The following is a 14405-nucleotide window of genomic DNA, read 5'->3' as shown; positions in this document are numbered from 1 at the left end:
CTGCTTTTGCCTCGATAGTCCTGCTCACTAGGGTGGCAACGCGGGGATAATTAATTTCAATTTTGCAAGGTGTAATGTCCTTGCAGCTTGACCACTTTGGGGCCGATTTTCTGCAGGCATATTACACCAGGTTGGATTGGTGCGCCGTTCATATAATTCTGGAGTGCGGCTGCCCGCTTGTGAAAAGTGCGACAATTCTATTGCCAAATATCTAATTGTTCCACACTTTTCAATTTAGTTTGAGCTATGATGTACGAGAGGCTTCGCGTCGTCCTGACCCGCCTTTGATGGTTTATGGGTGATTGGGGTAGCAAGAGGACATTTATTAATTGCTCTCTGCAAGCCTCCCACAGTCTCGTTTACATATTGTTTCTGGATTCTTAATTCCTCGCCGATGAGTGATTTTGTCTGACATGAAATTCGTTCAAAGATTCACAATGCTACTCTTATTTTCTTGGACTTCGTTCTGGATCTGTTTTATAAAGTTGTGCGTGTGCATGGGGATGCCATGAAGTTCATAACCTCTTTTCTCGCCTACTTCCATTTCCCTTTCTTGGGTGGGACGTATTTGTGTCTCGTGTCCGTTAGGGTTGACCGCTGAGCCAGAGGCCTGCAGCATTTTAAATGTGTTTTCGAACTTCTTTTGCAATGAGGAGATTGCCAAGTGGAATTCTTGGTGCTCTGCCTCCATTTGGATCAATGCATGCCATTACCTTGGATATATTATGACGCAGTTACCTGTGAATTTTTTAGATGCAAGCAGAATGTGACGAGATATTTATTTCAACATGTCAGTGATATGTTGCATATGTCTCTACTACTGCAGTACTCATGATTCTCACACTTCTTTAATGTAGAGACTGTTGCAAGTGATGTGTACATAAACAAGTGTTACTGTAAAAAGGTCGGTATGTTGGAAGGTTGAAATGATACAGAAAGGTACAGTTTTCCTCTAGTGCTTTTATTTACATGTCGCTACTACATTTGTAGTGCTAGCTTGCACTGTAGCAATATTACTGTGTAACATTCCAGTTACTGGAGCTCTGCTATGTACAATGGAGGGCACTTTGTTGAAATCTATCAACTGCTCATGCGTGCACACCCTTCACAGGAGCCACAGCGTTTGACATGTTGGATGACCAGTTGGACGGCATTTTCATCTCTAGAAAGGAACTTTGAGGTTGTTGTGAGACAGAACGATGGAGAACCTAGAAGGTGCACATGTAACAGCACGTCCAGTGGAGTGGAAGGTGTGCAGTGCACTGTGCATTTTGGCTTTGCGAGCTTCTCTGCACGAGTAGAAAGCGAGGAGACAGGCGCTTATGTCTATCATTGCACAAGGGCACAAGAGAACTCTCAGTGATACGAGTAAGAATAAAAGCTACAGAACTGCAGGCTACATGCATGGCACACAGGACATCTAGTTGACGACAGCAGCAGCAAGCAAATCATGACATACGTTTTGAAAATGCACTTATTTTTAGTCTACTTTTGATCTTATATGTCACCAATAAAGATACTGTATCACTTATTATAAATGTAGACTTTACATAACCCTTCACTACACAACTTTTACATCTCTCAACAAATCATGAATGCTTTGCATTAGTACGTAGACATCAACTACAATTGAGTATGGAAAATGTGTCACCAATTTCACAGCATTAAATGCACAATGCCATTAATTGGCATCTGTTAGACCACCACATCTTACTTATTATACAACTGTGTGTATGCACTTAGCGATGCTGGCTCTGCTGTTGACGTCGCAGCTGCCACCGCATGCTGCTCAAGTAACCCATGTGCTGCACACGGGTTTTTATTTATTTATTTCAAAATACTGTAGGCTAATGCTTGGCTCAAGTAGGCTGTGCCGAACATGCCAATAACAGTGTCTCGAACAGCCTGCCCTTTCAAATAATGCATTCTAGACCCCATGTTTCGGGGCAGACCGTGCGGAATGGGGTCGTTGTTACCGTCGAGCTCACTACTACTGCTGCTGCTGCTGCTGTCGCCATCACTGTCATCATCTGATTCTATGTCGCTCTCAGAAGGGCGAAGGTTGTGCAACACCGCACATTCAGCAACAATGTCGGCCGCACATTCCAGTTAATAGAAGAGGGTGCGGTACTGCTGCAGACAGTGGAAATGGCTCTTTAAGAGCCTGGTGCACTTCTCCACCATGGAATGCATGGCGGCATGTGCTGTGTTGTACTGCCCCTCGGCTGTCTGCACTGGAGGATGGCCGGGAACTGTGGTCAGGAGCCATGGCTCCAAGGGGTAGCCACTGTCACCTGCACAAAGATGGAAATATAGTGCACTGAGCATTCCCCCGACGAGAGGCAAGTTGGCAACTGAGGAAAGCTACAGCAGCATTCAAAAAAGGTAGAGTTCAGAAGTTGTGTGTCCCAAGTAAAAGTACGAGCTGAGCACGTCTGTACACAATACAAACTGTTAATCAATTTACAAGCGCACCACTCAGTGCCTACCAGAAGCAGAAGACATCAACACTTGTTGGTGCTACCAATGACACAGTAGCAGCACTAATGTATGTACATTTCTTCTGCTTCTGGCAGGCATTGGGTGCAGTAGCAGCACTAATACATGTTGCTTTCGTCTGCTCCTGGCAGGCACATGTTAACATACTTGTAACTGAAAGCTTTGAACATTGCCAATGGTGGAAGTAAATGTCTTAATTCTTTCTACTCCTGGCACTTACTGATGTGCTTGTAATTCACTTAAAAAAGTTTGTGTTGGGGCGGACACGGCATTCTGTTCGCTACTGAAGTGTGACTGTGCCAAAAAAATTTTTAGTCTCACCGAGGAAGTATTCCCCTCGATTGGCAATGCATCCCACTTGGAACCGCCGGTGCAGCCATGTTGTCTGCCAGACAAACAGGTTGTGGTCCGACCCTGGTTGCATAGGGTCGACAACCAGGATCCTCATGTCTGCGCCGCAGATCTGAGGAAATATGTGAACAGAGAAAGAGCCCATTGACAAGAGCAACATAACTGTCAAAAAGAATCGGCAGTAGAAAACATGAGGTGTACTTACGAACACACAGTTGAGGGCGTAGTATCCCTTGTGGCACATGAATGCAGCCTTGCGCTCACCCTTGGGTGTGATAATGGCTATGAGGCTGTCATCCACGCATCCGATGATGCCGGGAATAGCACCGCGCCGAATGAAACCCTCCTTCATAGTTGCCCTTTCCTGGGCCGTTTTAGGAAAATGGACCCACTTGTTGTGGGCCCCTGCATTTACGACAGCCTCTGTCACACGTCACATGCACTCGCTCACACAGATTGTTTCCTCGCTCCCTGCAGACACTTGGAAGCTTCCACTGGCAAAGAAGCACAGCGCACACAACACCTTCTGCTCTACCAACTGTCCCGTCGCTTGCTCCACTTCTAGCTCCCCCGCCAGTTCCTCGCAATAGCACCGTTTCCTTCGACAGGCGAAAGTGCCGTCGAAAATGGTCATCCGGCATGTCAAACCCATTATCTGGCGCTCCATGTCCACGTTGGCGACGGCAAAGAGCCATATAGCGATGAGAGGGGCAGCCATTCTTTTTTCCTTTGGAAGTGACCTTGCCTCTGGCCGTGCCAAAAATGTATGCCTCATGCTCCGCATAATGAGTGCAACAACGTCGCTTTGACGTTTCTGGTTTTTGCGGGTTCCTGACGTTGCGTGATTGACAGACAAAATGGTCATGGCCCGGTCATTTTCGACCAATGGCAGCGCGATGATGGCGGCAAAAGGCATAAAAAAAGTCAGAATTCCTACAAAATCGCACCCCTCCTGCAACATGATGCCCCAGAAGTCCTCATCACCAACATAGGAATGACTTTTACAATGAGCTCATGCAAGCGATTCTGCAATACAGCCAGACAAGCCACAGGAGAACAACTGCCTACCACCCGTAGACGAATGGTCTTACGGAGTGGCTAAAGACTCTCACCGACATGCTAGCAATGTACGTCAACGTCGAGCACAAGACATGGGATGCCCTCCTGCCATATGTAACCTTCGCTTATAACATGGCAGTGCAAGAAACAATGCAAATCATGCCTTTCAAGCTGGTTTACAGAAGGAACATGACGACGACTCTGGATGCCATGCTGCCACATGTAACGGATGAACAGAATCTCGACATTGTCGCCTATCTCCAGCACGCCGAAGAGGGCCGACAGCTTGCCCACATGCGCACCAAGAACCAGCAAAGGACCGACAGCCGGCACTACAATCTTCGACTACGAAACATGGAATATCAGCCCAGTGACCATGTTTGGGTCTGGACTCCGATACGACAATGAGGTCTCAGTGAGAAACTTCTGCGATGCTACTTCAACACTACCAGATCATCCGACGAATTGGTGCACTGGACTATGAGGTTGTGCCAGTGGACCATGAGGTTGTGCCAGAGCACATTTCGCTATCACAGCGGCGCCGCTCACAACCTGAAATAGTTCATTTCATGTTGTGCGGCTTAAGCCGTTCTACCAGCGTTGACAAACTTTGGGACTCTGTTTCTTTGTTACTTTTTCTTTGATGAGCTTGCTTTTGCTTTTCACTCTGCTGCTATGTTTGCAGCATCGCGACAATGCTTTTTAAAAGGGGGACATTGGCACATGTACTTGTTTACCTTTCTTGGGTGATCGCTTTTTCGCCGGCTAACAGAGGTTAAGCATTATCGCTCAGCGCTGCATGTATTAGAAGTTTCTTGAATGTTATTGGTGGTTCTATCAGTTGTCTGTTGTCACCGAGCCTTGTGTAATCTGATTGTATGCATGACACAAATTGTGTAGTACTTGCTGGAAGACACGCAGGCACCAGCGTTTATTCTGGAACCTTGGATGACTCATGTATAAAAGCCGACATGCTTGTCCTGCAGATCAGTTTTTCTATGATCGCTGACTGTGTTCGCCACTATCGTTGTGCTTTGAGTGTAACTTGTTTTTTGTGGGCACTGGTTCACCCCATAAAAAACTTAGTCTCGTTATTCCCAGTTTTGCTACTTTGTTCTTTACCATCACTACTATGTGACAATAGGCAAAGAGTTCACTAGCTAGCGAATATGAGCCCAGCTCCTATTCTGAACACATCCCTTTGCATGCGTTTGTGACAATAAACAGATCACGGCATTAAGAGCACACGCAATGCATGCAGCGGTTGTAACTTCATCTTATACAGCAGCAGGTAATTTTTTGAAAGCGGTAGAAAATGCCAATATTGAAGAAAAAGAACTGAAATATACCTTATGTGGTGACACCAAAGAGCATGCTGAATATTTTGAATGTTACTTTTATCCACATTGACTATATCACGCAGTAACCTCTACAGTTGCTAGTTGAAAAGTGCACTGGCTGGGACTGTGAAATTGGCAGCATCTGTAACACGCCTCGAAAAAAAAAAAGGCTTGAGTTTACAATGTACATAATTGTGTACAAAGCGTCTGAAAGGGCTAAGAGGATAAGTAACTTCCCACATGCCTTAGCTGCATGAAAACAACACTACCTTTATGTTTGCTTCTTCATTTTCTTTCAATAAACTTCAGGGGGAAGCAGTGCCATCTTTGCTGAACTGGGGCGTGGAACCAGCGGCATGGCGGGAGCGCTTACCAGTTTTCTTCTGGTTACGCAGGTCATCACATCGAGCGTACCGTTTGCGGGAGCCTCTTCAGTGCCCACTTCGGATGACCAAGTGTGCTTGATAAATGTGATCGAGGCACCACAATGTTCGTCAAGCGAGGATTTCTGAACGTGCCAAGTAACAAATTTTTTTTAATATTCTGGACGAGTACACATTTAAACAGTACATCCGTGAGGCATCTCGAAATGACGGTACAGGTCATGTTCTTGACTTGCTTTTTTGTAATCTGCCTAATAGTATGGTACCCAATGTCCATGTTTTACCCGATGTTAGCAACCACAATATAGTTGTGGCTGATGTAAATGTTGACAATATATCTGTTCCCTAAAAGGTTGCCAGAAAGGTGTATGTATATAGCAGAGCAAATTATGAGGCAATTAATTCAGCATTTGAAACTTATTTCGCCACCTTTGATAACACTAGCAGACGAACTGAATGCTGAACAGTTATGGAATGTGTTTAAAGAAAAACTACTTTACCTGCGTGAAACTTTCGTTCCCATTCGAGTGTTGTCATCTAAACGCACTAGGGATAAACCATGGTTTAACACTCAGCTGCATACTCTACAGCGACATATAAGGTGAATGTACAGGAAATGTTAAAAAAATAATTAATTGGAAAATAAGTGTGAGCTAAAAGACTGAAACTTACTTTTCAATGTTAACTAAAGTAACTAAGAATTCTTACTTCTCGAGCATAAGTAAGAAGTTTGCAGAGGACTCGAAACAGTTTTGGAGATACATTCGTTTCAATAGTAAAGAAAATACATCTATTCCTCCTCTAAAATATTCTCGCACATTGTTGATGATGATACGTCTAAGGCAGCCATCTTTAGCAATTATTTTTTGTCCGCATTTAGTCAAAGTAGTTCATGCGTTGTTAACACGGTTTTTTCAAATGAAGCAGAAGTGATGCCTGAGGTCACTTTTAGTGTGCCTGGCATTCGAAAATTGTTAGAAAGTGTCAAACCAGCTAAAGCGTGTGGCCCAGATGATATTCCAGCAGCGATAATAAGGAACTGTTCGACAATGTTACCTTTGTACTTTCACTGTTTATTTCAGAAGTGCTTAGTTGAGAAAGCACTACCTTGTGATTGGAAATTGATGAATGATGTTGAGAACTACAGGCCGATGTCTTCAACTAGTATAACATGTAAAATATTTGAACATGTCCTTTATAGCTGTATAATGACACATTTGGTTAAACATAATCTTGTGCATCCTAGACAACACGGATTTTGGCAAGGTCTTTCTTGCTCAACGCAGCTTGAGTTGATGCATAATTTGGCTCTAGCAATAGATAAGCGTAAAGTAGTTGACTGTATTTTCTTGGACTTCAAAAAAGCATTCGATGTTGTTCCTCATGACCTTCTTGTTAGTAAATTATGGGGCTATAAACTGAATGAATCTGTTATTGCATGGATAGTCGAGTATCTCTCTCGAAGACAGCAGTCGGTAGTTCTCAACGGTTGTTCTTCCGGATATGTTCCCATGACCTCAGGAGTTTCTCAGGACTCAGTTCTGGGCCCTATTGTTTCTGTTGTATATAAATGATATTACTACTGGCCGCAAGTTTTCGTTCAAAATGTTCGCGGATAACTGTATACCTTACAGGACTATAGAGAATGAACGTGATTCTGAATACCTGCAGCATGATTTGAATGTAATAGCATCCTGGTGTGCCCATTCAGAAAAGTTGCTGAATGTTAAAAAGTGTATTCACATCACCTTTACAAAGAAACATTTATACCAGTTGAGTACGTATAACGTAAATAACGCTGCTTTAAGCACGGCCAGGGAATATAAATATCTAGGAGTTCATTTAACGAGTGATTTGAGGTGGGCTAAGCACGTTCACATAAAAGTTAAGGCTGCACATGTTTTGGGTTTTTGAAGACGAAATTTCAGCGAACTTACATCTAACTTAAAAGAACAATTTTATTTCACTCATATGCGCTCATTGTTAGAGTACGCATGTGTTTGCTGGGATCCGTATACCAATGAGCTGGCCGATATGCTTGAAAAAATACAGATAGGGCAGTACGATTCGTTTCAGGTAATTGGGATCGTCTACTTAGTATGAGAGAAAGCAAAAGTAAACTTAGATGGGAAGACGAAAGATCAAAGACGACACCTCAGGTTGAAATTTTTTCATAATATCTACCATTCCAAAACTGGAATCGATACGGAGAAGTACATCCAAGCGCCGTCCTACATATCCCAAAGAAGGGACCACAGTCTCAAAGTAAATGAATTTTCCTTTAAAGGTGACGTCTTGAACTATTCATTTCTTGTTAGATCTATACGAGAGTGGAATGATTATCCGCCTATGACTGTATCCATTGTCTCTAATGACGATTTTTACTGCGCTTTGTGTAATTAGTTTCTTTGTTATTGGTCTCAAATATGATGCTTATTTTTACGTATCCCCCTGCTGTAATGCCTGCAAAGGCAAAGCAGGTATCAAATAAACAAATAAATAAATAAATAAACAAATAAATTCATGTTCCTGTCCTTGATGTACTTTTGCAGGTTCACATTACCAGTAAAGTGGAAAGTTAGGCTAGTTGGTGAGTAATCATCATACCTTGCTGACGAAGCAGTGCACTGACACGGACGCAGTGAAGACACACAGGAAAAGACAACACTCGCTGCACTCGCAACTATTTTATTTCAGAACACATACTTCATATTCATATACCTGCGCACCCTCAGGCGTCAAAGAAAATCAAGGCAAGATTAAAGGCATTTCTTAAAAATCATTTGCCCGCGCATACTTGGGCGTCAAAGATACGGCACCTATCTATCATGGTGTGCAATCCTATCGTAATTTGTTGCTGCCCTAACAACCATTTTTATTACACAATTTTTTTTTCTTTTAGTGTACTTCCAAAAAGGCAATCTCCCCGTGGCTTAGATGTACAGATGGCTGACTGATACAACCCTCTCCCCCTCTTGTGAATATGAAAGGTTTCGATTATTTCCCTGGTTAGCTGATCTTTATGGTGCGATAAAACTGTGGTATCATTGTAAAGCGTCCAGCACCCATGTTGTGAGCAGTGCCCCTTAATGTGGGAATGAATGTTTCCCCCCAGTGACCTTTTGTGCTGCAAAGGTCTTGTGTTTACACAACGACCCGCTTGGCCGATGTATACTTTTCAACACGATATGGGAAAACAGTAGACTACGTATGACCTGCACTCGACAAGTTTTTCTTTATGCTTGACCGTGCACTTACGACTATTTACTTTTACTTTTGCTGAAACTCTACGATCCAGTCCGGCACATATTTTTCCGAGTTTGTTCGGTGCTGAAAAAACTACTCGTAGACCATATCTGCCAGCTACATTTTTTAAGTTCTGCGCAATTTTGTGTGCATATGGTAGTGACACAATTTTTTTGTTGTCAATCTCTTTTCTGTCGCACTCTTTCTGATAGCCATTGCGCACATAACGAATCAACTTATAGGCTGATGTACACAGTACATGTTTTTTATATCCTGCATTCTTTAATCTGATAACTTGTTGGCTGAGAGTTTCTTTTATTTTTTCCGGGCAAGACTTAGTTAAGGCCGCCCTCAGGCACGAGAAAGCTATGCCACTTTTTACAATTTTTGAGTGTCCCAAATTATAGCTAAGCAAGGGTTTTTCTGATCGTGGATTGTATGACCAGCAAACGTGGTCCGGTGTGGTAGTTAACGCCAAATCTAAAAACTGTAGCTTGCCATTCTTCGGCAACTTAACAGTGAAAGCCAGTCCTTGGCTGTTGTCCTTGAACACATTTAAGACTTCATTCACTCCTACGTCCAGAACGCCATGTTCAATCAACTATAACCAAAACATCGTCCACAACATATGGAACACTTTTACCGCTAGGCCTTTAAGGTTTGCATGTATCGTTTTGTCTATGCTACCTAAAAAAATTGTGCTAAGTACCGGAGCTACTTTTGAGCCTATACATATACCGGACTTTTGTCTGTACATAACATTATTCCACAGTACAAAGGTGGAGTCAGAGTAAAAGGTTAATAGTTCAAGAAATGTCTTAACTGATACGCCACATCTGCTGACAAATTCCATCTCGTCGTCGTCTTCCGTTACACAGTGCCTAACCCTCGATAATAAGGGACCATGTAGAATATTGTAATACAGATCCTGTACATCTATGCTGAAGAATTCACATCTTCCAGGGTTAGATGTGCTTAAGTACGTTACTAACATTTCAGAGTTTGGTAAAACGAACGGATCGGTAACTATCAAGCCATTAAGGTGGTTTTGAAGAAATGAAGAAACAACCAACTGCCACGAGTCCCTTTCTGATACTATGGCTCTGAATGGAACGCCAACCTTATGTGTTTTTGCCACGAAAAACAATTCGAGGTGTAGGTTGCACGAGCACTTAACTGCTGAAGCAAGTCGGTCAAAATTGTTGCTTGCCAGTAATGTGACTGCTTTATCCCCCACCTTTTTAGCTTTTACGTCGACACGTACGAAATTCTTTCTGACCGCTGTCATCGCCTTCTCTTGGAAGAGACCTTCAGGCACGACTACAAAACAACCTTCCTTATCAGAAGTCAGAAACCATAAATCGTTCTTTATGCCAAAGTTCACTAGATTCCTTACGTGTTGCTCTTTTCTGTCAGCGGTCATTGTCCTAGAAAGCACATCCATACACTGTGTGATGAAACGGGTCGGTGTGTAAACACAAGACTTTTGGAGCACAAAAGGTCACTGGGGGGAAACATTCATTCCCACATTAAGGGGCACTGCTCACAACATGGGTGCTGGCCGCTTTACAATGATACCACAGTTTTATCGCACCACAAGGATCAGCTAACAGGGAAATAACCGAAGCCTTTCATATTCACAAGAGGAGAGAGGGTTGTATCAGTCAGCCATCTGTACATCTAAGCCATGGTGAGGTTGCCTTTTTGGAAGTACACTAAAAGAAGAAAAAAAATAAAGAAAAAATTATGTAATAATAATTGTTGTTAGTGTTGCAACAAATTATGATAGGATTGCACACCATGATAGATAGGTGCCATATCTTTGACGCTCGAGTACGCGCGGGCAAATGATTTTTCAAAAATGCCTTTAATCTTGTTTTGATTTTCTTTGACGCCTGAGGGTGCGCAGGTATATGAATATGAAGTGTGTGTTCTGAAACAAAATAGTTGCGAGTGCAGCGAGTGTCGTCTTTTCTTGCGTGTCTTCACTGTGCCCGTGTCAGTGCGCTGCTTCGTCAGCAAGGTATGATGTTCACATTACCAACTTTGTCAAAATTCACACCCTGTCATAATCTTTAGCTATACCAGTTGAACTCTGCAACAACAAAAATTTTCTAAGGCTATCTGAGGGATCACCAATTCTCTTTTCTCATTAAGTAGCCGACATTTGTTCTGTTAAAACAAATGCCTGCCATAAGAAATAAAAGGTTTCGCAGTTGGCTGATGGAGGTATTAAATCCACACTCACGGGTACTGCTTGGCCATGTCCTGCGCCCTCCTGTACGCTATGGGGTCTCGGTCTAGGGCAAACACTCGAACACCCTTGGCAGCTGCCAGAATGTGCTTGGTGTGTCCACCTGCTCCAAAGGTCAGGTCCACAAATGTCTGCACAAAAGTCAGACTTGTTGACTGGTCCCACAATTTCAGAGATGAAGCTGATGCAATGCCACATATTTCATGTATCAGATAAGCATTCATTGGGCACAAATGCCCACAAAAAGCTGCCTGGTACATTTTAATCGTTTTTGTAACATCTTATTAAGCGCAAACAAAGGCGACTGCAGGGGTAGAACAGTCAAAAGACTTCCCGTAGCAGCTGTCATTGCAGAAAAAATAACCTTCTCTGCAGACATTTTGGCTATCCTAGCAGAAAATTTGGGTATCTAAATGATACAAAAGTAATAAAATGCAAGCTATGGAACTCTTAAATAATTTTACAAGGCTATTGAGACAAACATAGTGCTAGCTTACATTTAAAAAGAATAAACAATTTTCCAAGCTGCTTATAGGACAGTGGCTGTAGCAAGATGACAGATTACGTACAGAAAGTGGAATCTCATTCTGCATGCTACATTAGTATATATAGTAGGGCTGGGCGAATGTTTGAAGTTTTGAATACGAATAGAATATTACACATTAACTATTTGTATTTGTATTCAAGAAAGAACTATTTGGAATATTTTGAATATTTGAAAGCAAATATTTTGCAACAATTGAATGTTAACGCCTTCAGTGCCACTGGCGTACCAGCACGTTCTCCACTCGGACATAGCTCCGCCATATATTGCTAGAGGCATCTCTCTCGGTTTGCTCAGTCTGGGGGTTGGTTAGCCCACTGCAGAAGTGGGCGGGTTGCGCATCAGCCGACCCGACAAAGTAGGTGGGTCCAGGACTCTCTTTTACACCACAGCAATTCAAATATGTCACGTATTGGTACAAGGACCTCATCGCCATCTCTTGTATGTATAGAGCAGGTTTTTCCTTTTCTCTCTCTTTTTGACCTTGACACAACAGCGCTATCGCGGAAGCGCATGCATCAGAACAAAACTGGGTAGGCAATAGAAAACGAAGACTGGAGTGTGAGGACAATACTAAGAGTGCATTTGCCATTAGCTGAGTTACTTCTTCTTTTCTGAATAAACGAAAGTAAACTGTTGTGTTCAATTTATAATATCCGAGAAAAAAAAAAGCAGCACTGAAAGCGTAAAACCTTATTAGTGTTTTCTGTCTTCTAATCAACACGTGACAAGTAACAGTCACACAATGACGGAAGCTTTCGAAGCAATGCAGAAACCAAATGGGTAAACTTTGTTTTTGGTTTCACGGTGGAAGCTTGAACAGCAAGCTGCGATCTTTTGCTTGTACTAGTCTGACATTGCGGGTGTCTTTAGCAGTCTGCTCCTGTAGCAGTTTTTGCCTTTTACGCTACAACCAGTGAAGTGCCTTGCTTGCTGTGGGCTATTTTGTATGTGTTCGTGGCACAGAGTTCCATCAGTAGCTCTTTTTCTCACTACTTGCGATTTTTTTTTTCGGCAATAATTTATTTAGCATTAGAATAGTAAGCTGTTGAGCTGTTCGGCAAGTTGGTTTGATACGATTTTTGTAAAGGGGTGTGCAGAAGCGTTGTGCAAAAAGGCGTAAAGAAGAGATGCCTCAAACTGCACCACTAATGTATCGCAGGTACATGATAGCAACAATGGCACAATGGCAAGGCTTCAGACTGTTGAGGGTGATCTCGAATCGATTAAAACAATAGAGATGCGTTGCAGGGATGCCGAAAACAGACTTCGGCGGTGTAATTTACTCTTCTTTGGCATCCCTGATGATCGAAACGAATCATGGCCATCATCTCACAATATACAGTAATAGGGAACCACAGATTGCAAAATACTACAGTCATCTCTGGTGTCCCCCAGGGATCGGTGCTGGGACCACTCCTTTTTCTGATATTTATAAATGATCTTCCTAATGCCATATCATCTTGTATCCGCCTCTTCGCAGACGATTGTGTCCTTTACCGCCGCATATCTACTCCCGATGATCAGACTCTGCTTCAACGCGACTTAAATCTCATAAAAACCTGGTGTATGTCATGGCTTATGCAACTGAACATTTCCAAATGTAAGTTCATGCATGTATCAAGAAAGCGAATTAACCTCAGCTATCCGTATTCATTAAATTCTACACCACTCTCTGAAACAGAATCATTTAGGTATCTTGGAATCATCGTGAACAACAAACTAACATGATCTGAGCACATTGCAAAACTTTGTACAGATGCTTCCAAGTTGCTTGGGTTTATCAGACAATCCCTCGCTTTTTCACCCCGTTCTGTCCGTCAACTCGCCTACGTAACATTCATCCGTCTGAAACTCGAATATGCCTCGGCGATCTGGAATCCCCATCAGAACTATCTAATCGATCAGCTTGAAGCCATCCAAAATCGCGCGGCCCGTTTTATCACATCGCAGTATGACAGACGACACAGTATAACTCTTATCAAGGCATCTCTTAATCTTCAACCCCTGGTACTTCGGCGTAAAATTTCACAGCTTTGCCTATTCCACAAATTGTACTATACCTTCCCACAGCTAAGAAATTCTGTATTACACCCGCCACTTCACACCTCATGCCGTCTTTTCAACTCTTTAAGTTTGCAGCGCATACATGGCTCCACAAACTCATTTAATATATCTTTTTTACCTAGCTCCATTACATTGTGGAATGACTTACCCGATTCCATAGTTACTAAAATAGAACCTAATAAATTCAGGCACTTATTAACAGCACATTTCAAGGGCTGAGTTATTTTGCCGTGTTTTTTGAATGTGTATGCATGTTTTGTTTTGTTTCCAAGTTGTTCTTGAGCCGCTGTGTCTATCTTAGTGTTGATGCTTCTGATGATGTTAATGTTGAACATGAACCCTGCACTTTGTATTTCTTTTTTGTTGTTACCGACCATTGTATATGTAACGACTGCTACCCCCCCTTACGTAATGCCCTAAGCCAAGGGCCTTTAAGGGTAAATAAATGATGATGACGATGATCTGAATCTAAAGTTATCAACTTGTGCAGAGAACACCTTGGCATCACCATCGAACCCACCAAAATAGAACGTGCACACCGCGTTGGCCAGTTCAACAGAGAGAAGAACAGACCAATAATTGCTAAATTTAAGTTTTTTAAAGATAAACAAAGCATAATAGAAAATGACTATAAATTCAAAGGCATGGAATTCACTGTTCGC

At 42.6% G+C, this 14405-nt stretch overlaps 1 protein-coding gene across 3 annotated transcripts in view; it reads right to left on the bottom strand.

Moving 5' to 3' along the window:
* LOC142567714 (12S rRNA N(4)-cytidine methyltransferase METTL15) overlaps window positions 1–14405 on the bottom strand; it is a 275298-nt gene that overhangs the window by 217809 nt on the left and 43084 nt on the right. For all 3 annotated transcript variants that reach the window (XM_075677894.1, XM_075677895.1, XM_075677893.1), the window contains exon 3: window positions 11127–11263. In XM_075677894.1, the coding sequence (XP_075534009.1) occupies window positions 11127–11263 (137 nt within the window). The remainder of the gene's footprint in view (window positions 1–11126; window positions 11264–14405) is intronic.

This window comes from Dermacentor variabilis, unplaced genomic scaffold (assembly GCF_050947875.1).
Source record: "Dermacentor variabilis isolate Ectoservices unplaced genomic scaffold, ASM5094787v1 scaffold_14, whole genome shotgun sequence".
Classification (NCBI taxonomy): Eukaryota; Metazoa; Arthropoda; class Arachnida; order Ixodida; family Ixodidae; genus Dermacentor; species Dermacentor variabilis.
The sequence above is the reverse complement of the archived record's forward strand: the minus strand, read 5'-3'. Positions and strand labels throughout refer to the sequence as shown.